Below are 16,355 nucleotides of genomic sequence, written 5' to 3' on the forward strand. Positions count from 1 at the left end.
TCTTCAACGCCTCCTTCATATCTTACTTTATAAGTGTCATCGTTTGTGTTGTAGCCAAGTATTTCAATAACCACTCCTCGCTTTGCTTCGTCAATGGTTTCAGCAAGTTTGCCATTACTACTTTCAACTAATTTATGTCGAGGGTAAAATGCTATGGAGTCGTCAGCAGCTTTTATAAGATATCCATTACCTTGCGTAGAGTCTACGATATAATAGTTTCTACTTAACCTTAAACGTTTCTTTGTCAACGGTTTGTCGTCAAGAACTACACGAACTTTTGTACCAGGAATGAGGGTAAATTGTGTTGAATTTCTGATATTTTGTGTTTGGCTTCGTTTCTTTTGTATATACTTTTCTTCTTGTTGTTGTGTCATTGAATTTGGTGTATGTCCTGTTGTAGAATGTGTTGAGGAATTATATACTTCGAGAAAATGTTTCATTGTTTCTTCGGTAAAGTCTCGCTCTTGATTTAAATCTCTGAGAGTTCTTATGAAGCGGTTTATGATGCCGAGTATGTTATGGTTATGGTCTTCAGTAGTGTAGTGAGTTATGTTATGCTTAATGAGAAATTCTGTGATTTCATTGCTGAGGTATGCACTGTCTTGGTCTGATGTTAAAGTACTTGGGCTATGTTCTGCTACAAACTTTTGTAAAACTCTTAACACTTCACGAGTTCCTTTATTTTTCATTGGATATGCATATGCTTTACGAGTGTTAACATTTATGAAGATGAGGAATGGTTTATGTCCTCCTTTTCTGCTTTGAATGAGAGTGTCAAATTGGTATGCGTCAGGAGTGTTGGAGTAAATTGGTAAAAAGTAGTCGTAAGGGTTTATTTTTGTTTGATGTACAACATTTTTGTCAAAGAACCTTTTCACTTCAGCTCTGTTAGTAAATCCCCAACTCTTTGCAGCTTCATTGAATTTCTTAAATGACCTCCATGGATGTTGTTCGAATACTTCTTTCAAGCTCATTTATGTAAAGTTAAAGATTTATTCTAGGCTCAAGCGCGTTCATTGAACTCTATACCATGCGAATACAGTCACAAATGGTGGCATATAATCTGCACCCGAGCCTGTTGGATTTGTTGTGAAAGTATGTGAATGATTTCCTCCTGGTTCAGTTGGTCGAAAAGTCTTTTTTGCTGCATTGTTATAAGATGGAGATAAAACGTCATTGCCAGCTTCATACTCTGAGTTGTATAATGGGTGGTCTCTTAATGAGTGGCTATGGTCGCCAGAAAAGTTTGTCGTTCCTGTATGAGTGTGCGGTGGAAGGTTTGCTTCAGTAATTTTCTTCGAACCTCCTGTTTGCTTTGAATATCTAGCACAGTATAAGAATTTATCTACAATCTGTTCCCACGTACCGAAACCCAGAACTGTTGCTGGATTTGTTGAGTTCATTGACGTATAAATAGAACCTATAGGATATAATGTTTGAAGTATTTCTGTCTTTAATGTTTGAAGCTCTGTTTTGTCAGCTTTCTTATCTAACATTGCTGGTAGTTCATATGCTTCAAAGTTTCTGGCATGATCTTCGGTATTCCTGCAACTCTTATCTAAATTGTTAAGAGTATCTTTTACGCTTGTACTTGGATTTTCTAATGGTGCACTTGAACCAAGGTCAAAGTTCAATATTATGTCGTCTGCTCTAACAGTAGTGAAGGATTTATGTGTATGGTTCTTGTCAGCTTTCTTATCATATAAATCTTGAGCAGTGAATTTAACATTATTTTCATCCTCCATGACATAAACATTTCTACATCTAATGTATTTCATCGTCGTTATGTTTTCCTCCGATGTTAAACCTTGTGGAAAGTTAGGAGGTTTCCAATATAATGCATCCCCACCAGTTCCTTCTGTTATATACGAAAACGATAAAAACAGTTTGACAGAAAAGTGACAACTTTACGTGTCAAAAATATAAAAAGTGATATTTTATTCATCATTATCTTCTTCATAATTTATTTCATATTCTTCGTCTTACCAACAAAAGATGGGAATGTGAACAATTGCGGGCAATTTTTAGCCATTTTGGCTTGGAACTAGAGCCTGCGAGGTACATGGATAGTATCAGTACCTCACAGGCTCTAGTTCTCTATATGGCGCCGAGAAATTTTGGTGAAATGTGGTCGCATTTCACCAAAATTTTTTCGGCGCCATAGGATGAATTGGAGGTGAGAGATATTATTTCATACAATACTACTCTCACCCCTCCAATTCCCAGCTAAAATGGCTAAAAATTGCCCGCAATGTGAACAATTGCGGGCAATTTTTAGCCATTTTGGCTTGGAACTAGAGCCTGCGAGGTACATGGATAGTATCAGTACCTCACAGGCTCTAGTTCTCTATATGGCGCCGAGAAATTTGGTGAAATGTGGTCGCATTTCACCAAAATTTTCGGCGCCATAGGATGAATTGGAGGGTGAGAGATATTATTTCATACAATACTACTCTCACCCTCCAATTCCCAGCTAAAATGGCTAAAAAATTGCCCGCAATGTGAACAATTGCGGGCAATTTTTAGCCATTTTGGCTTGGAACTAGAGCCTGCGAGGTACATGGATAGTATCAGTACCTCACAGGCTCTAGTTCTCTATATGGCGCCGAGAAATTTGGTGAAATGTGGTCGCATTTCACCAAAATTTTTTCGGCGCCATAGGATGAATTGGAGGGTGAGAGATATTATTTCATACAATACTACTCTCACCCTCCAATTCCCAGCCAAAATGGCTAAAAATTGCCCGCAATGTGAACAATTGCGGGCAATTTTTAGCCATTTTGGCTTGGAACTAGAGCCTGCGAGTACATGGATAGTATCAGTACCTCACAGGCTCTAGTTCTCTATATGGCGCCGAGAAATTTGGTGAAATGTGGTCGCATTTCACCAAAATTTTTTCGGCGCCATAGGATGAATTGGAGGGTGAGAGATATTATTTCATACAATACTACTCTCACCCTCCAATTCCCAGCTAAAATGGCTAAAAATTGCCCGCAATGTGAACAATTGCGGGCAATTTTTAGCCATTTTGGCTTGGAACTAGAGCCTGCGAGGTACATGGATAGTATCAGTACCTCACAGGCTCTAGTTCTCTATATGGCGCCGAGAAATTTTGGTGAAATGTGGTCGCATTTCACCAAAATTTTTTCGGCGCCATAGGATGAATTGGAGGGTGAGAGATATTATTTCATACAATACTACTCTCACCCTCCAATTCCCAGCCAAAATGGCTAAAAATTGCCCGCAATGTGAACAATTGCGGGCAATTTTTAGCCATTTTGGCTTGGAACTAGAGCCTGCGAGGTACATGGATAGTATCAGTACCTCACAGGCTCTAGTTCTCTATATGGCGCCGAGAAATTTTGGTGAAATGTGGTCGCATTTCACCAAAATTTTTTCGGCGCCATAGGATGAATTGGAGGGTGAGAGATATTATTTCATACAATACTACTCTCACCCTCCAATTCCCAGCCAAAAATGGCTAAAAATTGCCCGCAATGTGAACAATTGCGGGCAATTTTTAGCCATTTTGGCTTGGAACTAGAGCCTGCGAGGTACATGGATAGTATCAGTACCTCACAGGCTCTAGTTCTCTATATGGCGCCGAGAAATTTTGGTGAAATGTAGTCGCATTTCACCAAAATTTTTTCGGCGCCATAGGATGAATTGGAGGGTGAGAGATATTATTTCATACAATACTACTCTCACCCTCCAATTCCCAGCCAAAATGGCTAAAAATTGCCCGCAATGTGAACAATTGCGGGCAATTTTTAGCCATTTTGGCTTGGAACTAGAGCCTGCGAGGTACATGGATAGTATCAGTACCTCACAGGCTCTAGTTCTCTATATGGCGCCGAGAAATTTTGGTGAAATGTGGTCGCATTTCACCAAAATTTTTTCGGCGCCATAGGATGAATTGGAGGGTGAGAGATATTATTTCATACAATACTACTCTCACCCTCAATTTTAATTACTTAAACTCATTCTATTTTTTTGACATGTAAATGTCACTTTTACTGAGATCTGACACAATGTCAGATCTCTTTTTTTCGTATATAAGAGTAGTTCATGTGTTTCAAAGTTTCTGACATGACCTTCAATGTTCATACATTTACTATTTAAGGAGTTTAGTGTATCTTTTACGCTTGTACTTGGATTCTCTAAAGGTGCACTTGAACCAAGGTCAAAGTTCAATATTATGTCGTCTGCTCTAACAGTAGTGAAGGATTTATGTGTATGGTTCTTGTCGGCTTTACTGTCTAAAGAAGTTTGAAGTTCATTTATATCGGAGATGTTGTGTTTATGAGATTTCAAAACTTTGTTCGTTGCGTCAAGTTCATCTTTGTCAGCTTTACTTTTAATAGCATCTTCAAACGTTATTTTTGACTTAACTCTCAAAGTAAATCTTGGTTCAACTAATACACCATTAACATTGAAAGTAGAGGCATAAATTTCACCGGTATAACCAAATGCTTCTGGTGCTTTAGCTACATCATACTGTACAGTACAGCTTATGTCATAACCTTTAGCACGAATGTATTTATATCTTCTTTCATTAACATTTTTTGTCTTCGCTTCATCACTTCGTGTTAAATATCCATGGTAGTCCGTTATAATCTGTTCGTCTGAAGTTATATAATGAACGTGGTTTTATCTGCTTTTTCGGCTAATTTCTCATTAACATCATTCACTTCTAATTCAACTCTTCCGCCAGAACTCTTATTATCATTAATCTTTTTCATTAATTCGGTAATTACGTCATAAAGACTATATTCTGTTTTCGGTTTTGTAAATAATGAGTCAAAATTTCTTTTCATCATTACATCGCTGACATTAATGATATCACCAATTCCTTTTTCATTTATTCTCTTCATTAGTTCTGCAATAATGACGAATATATAATCTGTTAATTTATTCTCTTCATCGAGGGTTATAGAATGTTTTGAAATTGAATCATTAACTCCTCTAAATAAATCAATAACTTCAGGATACACGTTTTTAATGTCTTGAATAACCCGACCAGTATCCTGTTGTTCATGTTCTTCGTTCCCGTCGTTACGTGGTTTTATATCTCTAACCATCATCAACGCAGCCATAACCGGAGGGTTTGTTGCTACCTGTTCGAAAATCCGTCCGTTATGTATGGTATATCTAAATAATTTCTTTGTGTTTGTTAAAACATTTGAAACAAGTCTTTTAAAACCATCTACAAAATTTCCTGTTTCACCTAATGTTCTTGCAGCATTTACAAGCTCACCCATTCCCGCTTTTGACCCAAAAACGTCCATATTGCATTTATTTCACTCTGTATAGTTGTCCATTCAGCGAAACTAACACCCGCATTCGCTAAGCTGAAAATGAAATTCAGTGGATCGAACTTAATTCCACCTTCTTTTTCAATTTCAACGAACTCACTAACATGAGATTTTAAATATTCTTTCGTTAAAATTGTTTTCCCCGATGTTATGTCATTAACGAAACTATCACCGTCAAAAGTTAACGAATTCAATTTCGTCGTTGATGCTTTTATTTCATACACCGCTTTATCGATAGTTTTTGGCTCACCTTCTTTAGAAGCATATGAAACATTAATGAATGAATTATATGTATTCGTGAATGAGTTAAAATCAATGATTTTCATTAATGACGCCTTTAATGATTCATTAACTGTTGAATCCCTTAAAGTAATTAATGAACTGTCATGGGCTTCGCCCTGGTCGCTTTGCGACTTTATGAAAGGTACACTGCAAACCGTCGAGTTTGGATCAAATGCTGTAGTTGGTGCAGGAATATTAATGATATAAGTCATTAAATCATTAAGTGACGTAAATAATGTTGTCGTTTTTGATTTAATTTCTTTAGCATCTGTTATATATGGTAATTTTATTTCTGTAGTTTCTGAATTAAAGATATTCGCTAAAATGTTTTGTAAACTGTTTTGAACAGCAGTATAAACCGTTGAATCCGGAACTCTTACGATTTCACCTAAACATTATTTTTGTGCTATGTTTTCATACGTGTGAGGGTGGTGATATCATTTATTTTTTTATTTTATTTGGATGTAAATGACGAAAACTATTGAGATAACAAACTACAACGGTCATGAGTTCAAGAATTTGTTCTTCGTTCCTCGTGAAAATACATTCTATCAGATACGAGGGAGAAAGGGTAAAGTTAGTTTGAGCGTTTATGACTACAAGCATAATGGAAAGTTTATACAAGCATATGATACAAACGGTAAACGTGTTTCATTAGCTTTGTCAAAACTTACAGGTATAAACTATGACAGTGATTTTGACCTATATGAAGAAGAAAGTGAGTCAGAAGATTATGAGCTGTTATATGAAGCACAGCAATGGGAGGAGTTGCAATACTTTTGTAAGTGAGAACATTAGTGGGAACGTTAGTGAGAACGTTTATTTTTTACATTAGTGAAGTCGTTTGTGAAAACATTAGTGAATTCGTTAGTGAAGTCGTTAGTGTTGTAAAATATACGTTAACGGTTTCGTAAAGTGTCAAATTCACATATAATGGATAAGGAGGCGCGCAGTGCCGCCGTACCCTTGATATGTATACTAACTGATACAAACGGTAAGCGTGTTTCATTAGCTTTGTCAAAACTTACAGGTATAAACTATGACAGTGATTTTGACCTATATGAAGAAGAAAGTGAGTCAGAAGATTATGAGCTGTTATATGAAGCACAGCAATGGGAGGAGTTGCAATACTTTTGTAAGTGAGAACATTAGTGGGAACGTTAGTGAGAACGTTTATTTTTTACATTAGTGAAGTCGTTTGTGAAAACATTAGTGAATTCGTTAGTGAAGTCGTTAGTGTTGTAAAATATACGTTAACGGTTTCGTAAAGTGTCAAATTCACATATAATGGATAAGGAGGCGCGCAGTGCCGCCGTACCCTTGATATGTATACTAACTACATATTCTAAATATTTAGGGAATGCGTCCGTAAAAATTGAGATGTATCCATTATAATAAAATAAATTCCAGTAAGGATTACAATATCTTTCATAGTATTCATTATCAATATAAAATGCATATGCGCCTATTTTCTTACATTGATCTGAGAGATTAATACGAAAATCATAATTTGTTTGTGAAAATGTTCCTGGTTTTACCTCTGTGAGTTGGGTAAAGTTAAATACAGAGTTATTTGTATTTAATTTCCTGCACTTATTGAAAGCGGAAACACCTATAGATTTAATTTGATCTGAAAGGTAAACAAAACTGAGGTTTATGCAAGAATCAAATGATCTATCACCAATGTTTTCAATACTTGGCAAATCTGAGATTTCAACAAGATTCGAACAATTATAGAAACAATAATCACCAATACTTATTATACTTTGTCCAAATGAAACGGAAAGCAATGATTTGCACTGATTAAATAAATAAGAACCAAGAACAGTGATTGTATCAGGTATTGTCACATTTGTTATACTTATACATGAAGAGAAAACACCATTTCCAAGTCTAGATAAACTGTTTGGAAGCGATGAATTGAATAAAGTCAAGCTAATACATCCTGAGAATGCGCTCTTTCCAATTGTTGTTAGCGATGATGGAAGACTGATGTTTGTGAGATTAGTACAAAATCGAAATGACTCGTTTCCAATCGATAAAAGTGTTTCTGGGAGATTAATTTCTTCAAGTGAAGTGCAAAAGTAGAATAATCGATCTTCTAATGTAGTAACACCTTCTGGGATGGATATGCTTTTGAGAAGTGTACAATCTGAGAAAGCTCTTTCTCCGATTTTTGTAATAGTATTCGGAAGTTTGACATTTGTGATGTTTGTACAGTTGAAGAAAGCATAGATGCCAATGGTGGTGCAGTCCTTGATTTCAACACTTCGAAGTTCAGTGTGGTTGGCAAATTGATTATCCGAAACATCACCTGTAATAGTGTAAACACCTTGATTAGCATCATTTGCATTAATTTCTGCCATTATTTATCAATGGATAATTTTGATTCATATGATTTCGAACTTGTAAGTTCGATTTTTAAAAACTTTTTTTTCTGAATTTACTCAGAAATTCATTGAATTTTCTGATCAGATACAAAACAATTGTCGGTTAATTCACGTCGAATTAAAATTTCATTTTTACCATTAAAAACTGTACACTTTTGATCTCTCCTTAAGAAAAGGATGACTCTCAAGCTTATGATTAAGCTTGTCGGACATGGGATTTTGCCAGAAGCGGAGATTTTTTCAAAAAAAATTCTGACCTCGGGCGACAAATCGCCCTCGGCCAAAACACACATCAATTTATAGTCAGAAGCAATCAGTTCTCATTTGGCCCATTTTTGATTATACAGCATTTGAGAATTGTTATTAGTAGTTATTTTTAAATTAAAGCATGGCCATCATATGGTGGCCGTTTCTGGTTGATAAACCCAAAATCTGGTTTCCACGAGAACCGGCCACTATAGTCATCTCAATGTACATTAAAACATTATTTATTAATCACATTATTCATAAAAAAAATGAAATAGAATTTTCAATTTTGATTTGAGACTTTATATAAAAAAACAATTGAATAATATAGGGTGTCCAAAGGTGTGTTTAGCACAAACCTGAATACTGCGAATAGAAATAAACAAGTTACATATATATAAAGTTTATTTAAATATAATCACCATTGGATTCAATCACGCGTTCGCAGCGATCGATCCAGGCTTGAAAGACACGCTTTAAATCATCATGAGAAAATTGCTCAAATTGCTCTCTTACAAAATTTTCAAGATCATCTGGACTCGCGAATTCGCGTCCTTCAGCTCTCTTTTTTAGCGTGCCGAATAAATAAAAGTCAGAGGTGCAATATCAGGTGAATAAATTGGGTTTGGAACAACTTTGACATTGTTTTCCAACAAGTAATTCATTACCTTATGACTTTTGTGAACTCTTGAATTATCAAAATGAATTGCAAACTTTTGTTTTTGTTGTTTGGATTTCTCAAACTCATCAGAATTGATAATTTGAGTAAGAACATTGTCAATTAGATACTGAGCATTCATCGTATTAGGTTTTTGAAGAATATCAATTGCGATGATGCCATTCACGCCCCAAAAAACCAACAACAACATCATCATTGGTGTGTCAAATTTTTTTCTTCGGGAATGTTTGCGGATTTTTATCCTTCGGGATCCACATGATTTTGGCTTCTGTTGCATATTGAAACCAAGACTCATCCCCTGTTACTAAAAAGCGAAACTTCTTGGATTGATACGCACCCAATATAGAGAGGAGCTCTTTCGAAGATTGGACTCTAGATTTTTTTGAATTAAAGGTTGTGCGGAACCCAACGTGTATACGCTAGTTTGTAGTTCAAATAATTGTGCAGATAATAACTGACTGTTGTACGTGGTATCTTTGTCATCTCCTCTATCCTTCTGAGTGATGCTCTTGGGTCTTCATCTAGCGCTTGAAGAATTGCTTTGATTTTTCTTTGATCCGGCGATTTTTTGTCAATTTTTATGATGGGCGCCTTTTTGTTCATGAAGTGATACATCCTAACATGATACGTTACAGTGGAATAGCTAGGAGCATCCATACCGAAGTATTTTACCAATGTCTCGTAGATTTTTTACAGTCTTTGCATTTTTTTGCAAGAGCGAGGATGTTTTCTTTATGATTCATTAAAAAAATGAAAAAATCCCGCTAAAATTTCCCGCGAAACCGCCTCTTGTCTCAAAATTCATTTTATATCCCGGCATGGCGCCAAAATACAACATACTCATCATATACATATATTCATATTTTTTATTATATATTTATAATCAGCATATATCTCCTTTAATAGTCTCATATAGAGCGCTGTGCTAAACGCACCTTTGGACACCCTATATATTATCCTATGAGAAGTTATCAGGGAAGAGTTCACGAAGTTTGTATAAACCTTTAACTGAACATTTGATGATACTGTTTGAAACTAAACTCATAATATCGTATTGATTGAATGGTCCAGTAATGTCTTCTGTATCAAGCAAAAGAACGAAACTGTCTGAGAATTTAAATCCTTCATCGTTTATGTATTCTTCACGTTGTTCTTTTGATAAATTTTCCCATTTGTTACGATGATTGACTGTTTGAAAAACATATGGCATAAGTGTATCTGCCGATGAACCAGAATCAATCAATCTCATGATAAACAATGCATAAACAATACAATCTTGCGAATCAATGCAATATTCATCGTGAATTTGTTTGCAAATTTTATGAACAATTTCATCAGAAAATAAAATACCTCTTGATATATAAAGAGTTGCATATAGTTGCATGATGCACATTCTTTGTGTATCTTTAAGATTACCATAGTTTTCAAGAAGATTGTTGCAATATCCAAACAAATAATCAAGATTAACTTCGTTGTCTGTCATAATAATCCAAATTAACAATGTTGTGATCGATCTAGAACTTTCAATTCCATTTGATTCTTCAAACATGTAATGTGTGAACAAATTAATAATTTCTTCTGATATATTAAGTTCTGAGAAGTTTGTTGACTCTAATATGCATTTAGAAATCAATCTCAAGAATATATAAATAACTTCATCAATACAATCATATAAATATTGATTTGATTGAAGATTTTTCATAACAATTTGTATAATTTCTGGAATTCTTTGTGATTTCGTTGTTAAAATTGTTTGTATGAGTTTACATGATGCATCAATAAGTGTATCTTCATCACAACTCAGATTTCTATCAATAAATCTAACAACATAATCACAAACATAATTATGACCAACAGAAGGAGTATATTTTATCATATTATCTATTATTTCTAAACATTTCGACATAATTTCAACATTTTCTTCCGAATTATCTAATTCAATATAATTATTAATTGCAAGCAAAACATCTTGCGCACGACGTTCAATAGTGTTTGGAAGAACTTCACATAATTTTTGCAATGTCTTCATTGGTTCATTTGATAAAGAAGTTCCAATTGATTTAATTAAATTGTCAATGCATTCATTTTCAGGATAAATATCATGTTTGATCAATTTATAAAGTAGTTTCGCTGATGCAATAGTAAGTATAGAATACTTATCATTCAAGAATTTAGGAACAACATGTTCCATGATTGCGGCTAATTCATCAAGAGGAAAATATTTAACAGTAGAAACTAATAAAAATAATTGTGACGAAACACAAAGAACCATTTCTTCATTTGTAAAATCAATTTCAAAACTATCATCAGCAATTTGAACTGTTGCCGCATTAACCCATTGAACAAGAATGTCATTTCCTCCTTCCTTTGATGAAATAATTTTATAACAATGCGAAATTTGTCGACATAAAACTTCTGATATTGGCAAATTTATCAAATAATCAAGACACGAATCATATGTTGATACCATGTGATGTATTAATGATCTGAGCATGATAAGAGGCTTTTCACTTGTTTCTGTTGAATAAGCAAGTGAATAAAAAACAGATGGGTTTTGGAAAAGGTCATTTAAGTCTTGTACTGACGGTATTGATGCTTCTAGGAATAAATCTAATATATTTGTGTCTTCTGGTATTAATTTTTTCAAATTTTCTATTGAAATTAAAATTGATTCTAATAAAAAACTGGAATCACATTGTTTTTTAACATATATTGATAGAGCATTAATGAATATACCTATAAATTCTTCTTTTAATGGTGAAAGCTGTTCTTTTAATAATTCAATTTTGAAAACACGATTTACAAAGCGGATACAAGCAGGAACAAACAAAGGATGTGGTGAATCATCTGTTGCGAACAATTCTATGACACTTCTTGATAAATTAATGAAAGGTTCGAGTTGTGAAGGATCTGGCTGTACTCTGTTGAATAAAATGAAGAAAGAATATAATGTATTGTCTAGGATAATTGCTCCATCTTCACTTTTTTGTAGTTCTGCATTGTCTATCAAAGGAATCATGATTTCTAAAAATTTTTGATATAATTCATTGACATCTAGTACTTCATTTTCATTAATATTATGGTAGTTTCGTATTATTGAATGAGATATTGTTGTAAGAGATGAAATTTGTTTTAATGATAAAGAGGATGGATCAGAAAGAGCTGTAAATATCGAAAATATGTATTGATCATAAATTCTAGGACATATAGTATACTTTGAAATGTATTGTGAAATAAAATCACCGAGATTTGCAATAATTGGCATTTGTTCTATTAAAGAATAGAACATTCCATGAACTTCTTCGTTTAAATTCAACCAATTTGTAGAAATCCAGTTCTTAAATAAACCAATGAATGATAATTGTAATTTTGGATTTTGGATGATTTCATTATCTTGAGTTAATATAGAAAAAAACATTTCACATCTTTCAACATCGTTTGTTATGGCCAGAAAGTACTCTGTTGCTTCTTGAGTTTGGCAATTCTTCAAATGATGTAACAGTTCATCCATTATTTATGATTGCAAACTATACAATTGGTTTTGTAATATGTATTAAAGTATAAACATTTGTCAAATATAATGTTTTTTCCTTATATCAAATGCTATTTTTAATGAATTTTCATAAAAATTTTAATAATCATGAGTTTTGTGTTATGATTGTTATATTTATCAAATAATTAAAAGCTTTTAAAATAGGTGTTTTTTTAAAAAAATAATCGTTCTATGACCCAAGCAATGCAATTCTATCACTCTACGGTGATTCCAGAGACCAAGATTCATTCTTTTCTTGGCTCGAGGAAGCTTTCATCGTCAACATGTGAAATTATGCTTGGTTTTCATAGTTCAATTCAGAAATACACAATATTTAGCGAAAGTGAATCGATTATCATCAAAGATGTGAGCAAATATTATACAGGAACAAGCATTACATGGGGTACTTTCAATGAAAACTATATTTGGACTTTAAATTCAGAAAACTTACTAACAATTTCCGATTTTAAGAAACAATTTCGAAAAATCGCTAGTGTTCAACTTGATAAGTCTCCAGAGCCATATAATCTCTTCGAAACTACAAATGATCTCAAAACAGTTTTAATTTCATATAAAGGTGCAGATTTTTGTTATATATTTTCATTTAACAAAGATACGATTGATGTTAACATCAAAGTGCTTCATGAAATGAAGTTATTAGACGCTACAGCAGGATCAACGTTAAATACTTTTCAAATTCTTATTGTAGAGGATGATAAACAAGATGTTCTTATTCTTAATCATAAAACTCTTGAAACTACATCTAAGGATCTTGAAAATACGGCTTCAGGAATTATATCTTATAAAAATTCGAAAGCTACAGTTCTTGCATTCTTATATCCGGATAAAGTTGAAAATCCAAGCAAGAAAAATCCAGTGGAACTTGATTCTCCTATGGTTGTCCACTCAAATGTTTTCAAATCAAGAATTATTATTCAAGATGAGGAAAATCACATTAGAGGTATTGATATCAATAATATGTCATTAGATATCGACCTCGAAGCACCAAAACTTAATCAGATTTTCCTCTTACCCAATAATTTGGCATTTGGCGTTTGTGACAACGGAGATAACATTATTTTCACAGTTAATCCATCACAAGAAGCCGAGACCATGCAAGACAATACAGTTTTGGACTTAGAAAGTCCACTTTCCATAAAATCTGCAACAATTTTTCACAAAAAACTTTACGCAGCAGATACTAGAGGTGTTTTCTCATACGAATATAGTGAGTTCCCACGGGAAAACAACGTTCCGTACGAAACTCAGCCACCTTTCCGCTTATTTACAGAATCAATGGACTCATATGCTATTTCCAGTGAAAATGGAACCGAAATCATAGGTAATGAGGATGTAATTCCATATGGACAAGGAAGATTGCTTGGCCTTTACGAAATTAATGAAAATAATTCAATTTTTATTTACGAAGATGGCATTTATCAGAAAGAATCCAGTAAAAAGATAGCTCTTAGACGTTGTACAGCATGTGACTACATGGATGAACGCCTTCTTATTGCTTTTGACCATAGAAAACTTGTTATTTTCCAAATTTCCGATTTCAAGAAAGTTGGTCAGACAACAATTGATATAGCAGACGATACAGTAATAACCGCCGTAGCTATTTCAGAAAATTTCACTGCTTCAAGTCATTATTACGAAAATACAGGAATTGCAAGCATAATTTTAATGGATAACGAGTTTAATACAAAGGCTGATATAGATGTTCCATCCCGTGTAACCTCAATGATCTTTGTTGAAGAAGGCAAAAAATTATTCGTCGGAATGTTCAATGGAACGGTTTTATCAACGGAAACAAATGAAAATGGAGAACTTATCAAACATACATATTGTTATATTGGCAATCCGTGCATTGATGTCTTCTTTATCAGAAATCCTGCAAATGATGACGAATTTTTCTTCGCTGATGAAAGATTATACCATTATTATGACTCTACAATCCATGAAGAACAGTTTCTGCCAATGGATGCCTTCTGTTTGTATAAAGATGAAATCGGAGTTATTTTCTTATCGACAGCGAAGGAAGGAAACGTCACAGCGAGAAACTTCTTGACTGAAAATCAGTCAACACATAGTTTTTACATCAAATTGAGCATTAAAAACACAATTTATATCGCTCTTGCCGGAAATTACGGATTTGCTCTTTGTGTAGACAACGACCATGAGTTCTCTATCCATGTATTTGATAATGAGAACCAGGAAATCACATCAGAAACGTTCAAAGGCTCTGTTTCAACTTTAATTGCTCATGAATCAAAGGGAAGGGTCAAAATTATTGCAGCGGATTGCGGGAAATCAGATACAATACATGGTATTGTATACGAAGATGGCAAACTCTCTCTCAAATTCACAAATAAATTTGAGACCATCATATCAAGTATATGCATGATGGGCCATAAGGTAATATTTTGTACCAGCCATACGATAAGGGTTTGCAAATTCATAGAAGACAAACTTTTATTCACATATGCAAATACAACTTTATGCGGCAACGTCAATATGGTTGTAACTCATGGCAGATACATCTGGTGCTCAGTCGAAAACTATGGAATCGCCGTCTTGACGTACAACAAGAAAGATGACTGTTTGGAAGGTGTCGGCCAATACAAAAAAGTGACAGACAAAATCACAGCCATTGCACCTATTGATGATTTGACAGTCGCTTTCTCCACAGAGAGGGGAGACATCTTCTTCACTACTATCGATATCAACATTGTATTAGGTCTTAATACATTTGACATGGTTTCTTTACCACAATTAAATATTTGTGGTCGAATCAACATCGGCCGTGTTGTTGTCTTCATTTTCAGGAATGGAAATTGCATATACTATCTTCTTAAAGATGGTACGCTCGGTGCACTTCTCCCTGCTCCTTTGATGACAGAGTTTAGAAGGTCTGAAAGATACCAATTCAATGCATTGTCTGAGTATTCAGAAGGTGTTGGATTCTTCCATCCTGGACATTCTTTGGCAGCTCAGAAAGGAATCATTGATATTGATTTCATCGAATGTTTGAATCAGCAGAATATCTTCCCTGATGCCGACCATGCTTCTGAAGTTATGGCTGCAATTTCACAAGCAAATGTTAATATTGTTCTCAAATAAAAAATTCTTCGTATGTTTTTTTTTAACAACAGGATCAGTTACAACAAATAATGTTCAAAATACATCTTCTATTCAAAAACTTTCTCACTTTTCATCATATATTTGTGAAGTTAATGTTCAGACAAAGCTTCATTCTGATGCATTTTATCATCCCTCATATAACATTAGACGAGTTCGTTAATTAAAATCATTCAATTTCATATTTATGAAATGATCTCTAATATCATTCATTTGCGGATAAGCATTTATTTTCCTGAATTTTTAAGATACTTTTCATATAAAAAATTTTATCAAATCTTAGTTAACTAATTGAAATAAATTTTTGCAACACATTGAATTACTTGTTTAATCAATGAGATAACTCTTAAATGGAGATGTTTTTGAAACTGCCTCTTGATGCTTTAGAGTTACGGCTTCATTTTTACTGAAATATTCGTTTCAAGAGCCAATTTTGATGTCACGGTTGTTTATCATGATATGAGATGTATATGTCTCTTTAAGATACACAAATTCAACTGTATTTCAGCAATACTGAGTGTTGACGAATTGAACCAAGAAAAATGTATTTGTCTTTGTCTGAATAGGGATTTAAAAAAGTTCGCAAAATGGCAAATTGCGCCACTTCTAATTTTTTGGCGAATTCGCCATTTTTTAATTTCGAAACCATGTAAAAGGGTCTGATATTTTTATTTTATGGAATTTTCGTTTTTTATTAATAAAGAGTCTAACATTTTTATTGTTGGATAATCTTCATGATTTTAAGATAGGGTCTATTATTTTTATTTTGG

At 33.9% G+C, this 16,355-nt stretch overlaps 6 protein-coding genes and 1 pseudogene across 7 annotated transcripts, besides 10 other annotated features; 1 reads left to right on the top strand and 6 right to left on the bottom strand.

Moving 5' to 3' along the window:
- Positions 1-6,581: part of a mobile genetic element that runs on past the window's edge.
- On the bottom strand, positions 352-974 carry TVAGG3_0816630 (integrase core domain containing protein family; the record flags this gene model as incomplete). Its single annotated transcript, XM_051247857.1, has 1 exon — positions 352-974. A coding segment is annotated over one exon (623 nt), but the record flags the coding sequence as incomplete, so codon positions are not given.
- Positions 1,014-1,745, bottom strand: TVAGG3_0816640 (phage tail repeat-like family; the record flags this gene model as incomplete). The annotated part of the gene is made up of 1 exon (XM_051247858.1): positions 1,014-1,745. One exon carries the CDS (start codon positions 1,743-1,745, stop codon positions 1,014-1,016), a length of 732 nt encoding a protein of 243 aa, XP_051083333.1.
- Positions 1,860-1,921: a mobile genetic element.
- Positions 2,042-2,150: a mobile genetic element.
- Positions 2,292-2,399: a mobile genetic element.
- Positions 2,540-2,647: a mobile genetic element.
- Positions 3,037-3,145: a mobile genetic element.
- Positions 3,287-3,395: a mobile genetic element.
- Positions 3,538-3,646: a mobile genetic element.
- Positions 3,788-3,896: a mobile genetic element.
- Positions 4,632-5,261, bottom strand: TVAGG3_0816730 (uncharacterized protein; the record flags this gene model as incomplete). The annotated part of the gene is made up of 1 exon (XM_051247859.1): positions 4,632-5,261. The coding sequence occupies one exon, from the start codon at positions 5,259-5,261 to the stop codon at positions 4,632-4,634; it is 630 nt and encodes a 209-aa protein (XP_051083334.1).
- A 269-nt stretch (positions 6,582-6,850) lies between the features above and the next one.
- On the bottom strand, positions 6,851-7,963 carry TVAGG3_0816740 (antigen BSP-related family; the record flags this gene model as incomplete). The annotated part of the gene is made up of 1 exon (XM_001314382.1): positions 6,851-7,963. One exon carries the CDS (start codon positions 7,961-7,963, stop codon positions 6,851-6,853), a length of 1,113 nt encoding a protein of 370 aa, XP_001314401.1.
- A 598-nt stretch (positions 7,964-8,561) lies between these two features.
- Positions 8,562-9,861: a mobile genetic element.
- On the bottom strand, positions 8,642-9,765 carry TVAGG3_0816760 (annotated as a pseudogene). Its single transcript has one exon. A coding segment is annotated over exon 1 (1,124 nt).
- A 9-nt stretch (positions 9,862-9,870) lies between the features above and the next one.
- On the bottom strand, positions 9,871-12,423 carry TVAGG3_0816770 (armadillo (ARM) repeat-containing protein family; the record flags this gene model as incomplete). Its single annotated transcript, XM_001314383.1, has 1 exon — positions 9,871-12,423. One exon carries the CDS (start codon positions 12,421-12,423, stop codon positions 9,871-9,873), a length of 2,553 nt encoding a protein of 850 aa, XP_001314402.1.
- A 196-nt stretch (positions 12,424-12,619) lies between these two features.
- On the top strand, positions 12,620-16,312 carry TVAGG3_0816780 (uncharacterized protein; the record flags this gene model as incomplete). The annotated part of the gene is made up of 1 exon (XM_001314384.1): positions 12,739-15,567. One exon carries the CDS (start codon positions 12,739-12,741, stop codon positions 15,565-15,567), a length of 2,829 nt encoding a protein of 942 aa, XP_001314403.1.
- Between the last annotated feature and the right edge of the window lie 43 nt (positions 16,313-16,355).

This window comes from Trichomonas vaginalis, chromosome VI (genome assembly GCF_026262505.1).
Source record: "Trichomonas vaginalis G3 chromosome VI, whole genome shotgun sequence".
Taxonomy (NCBI): Eukaryota; Parabasalia; order Trichomonadida; family Trichomonadidae; genus Trichomonas; species Trichomonas vaginalis.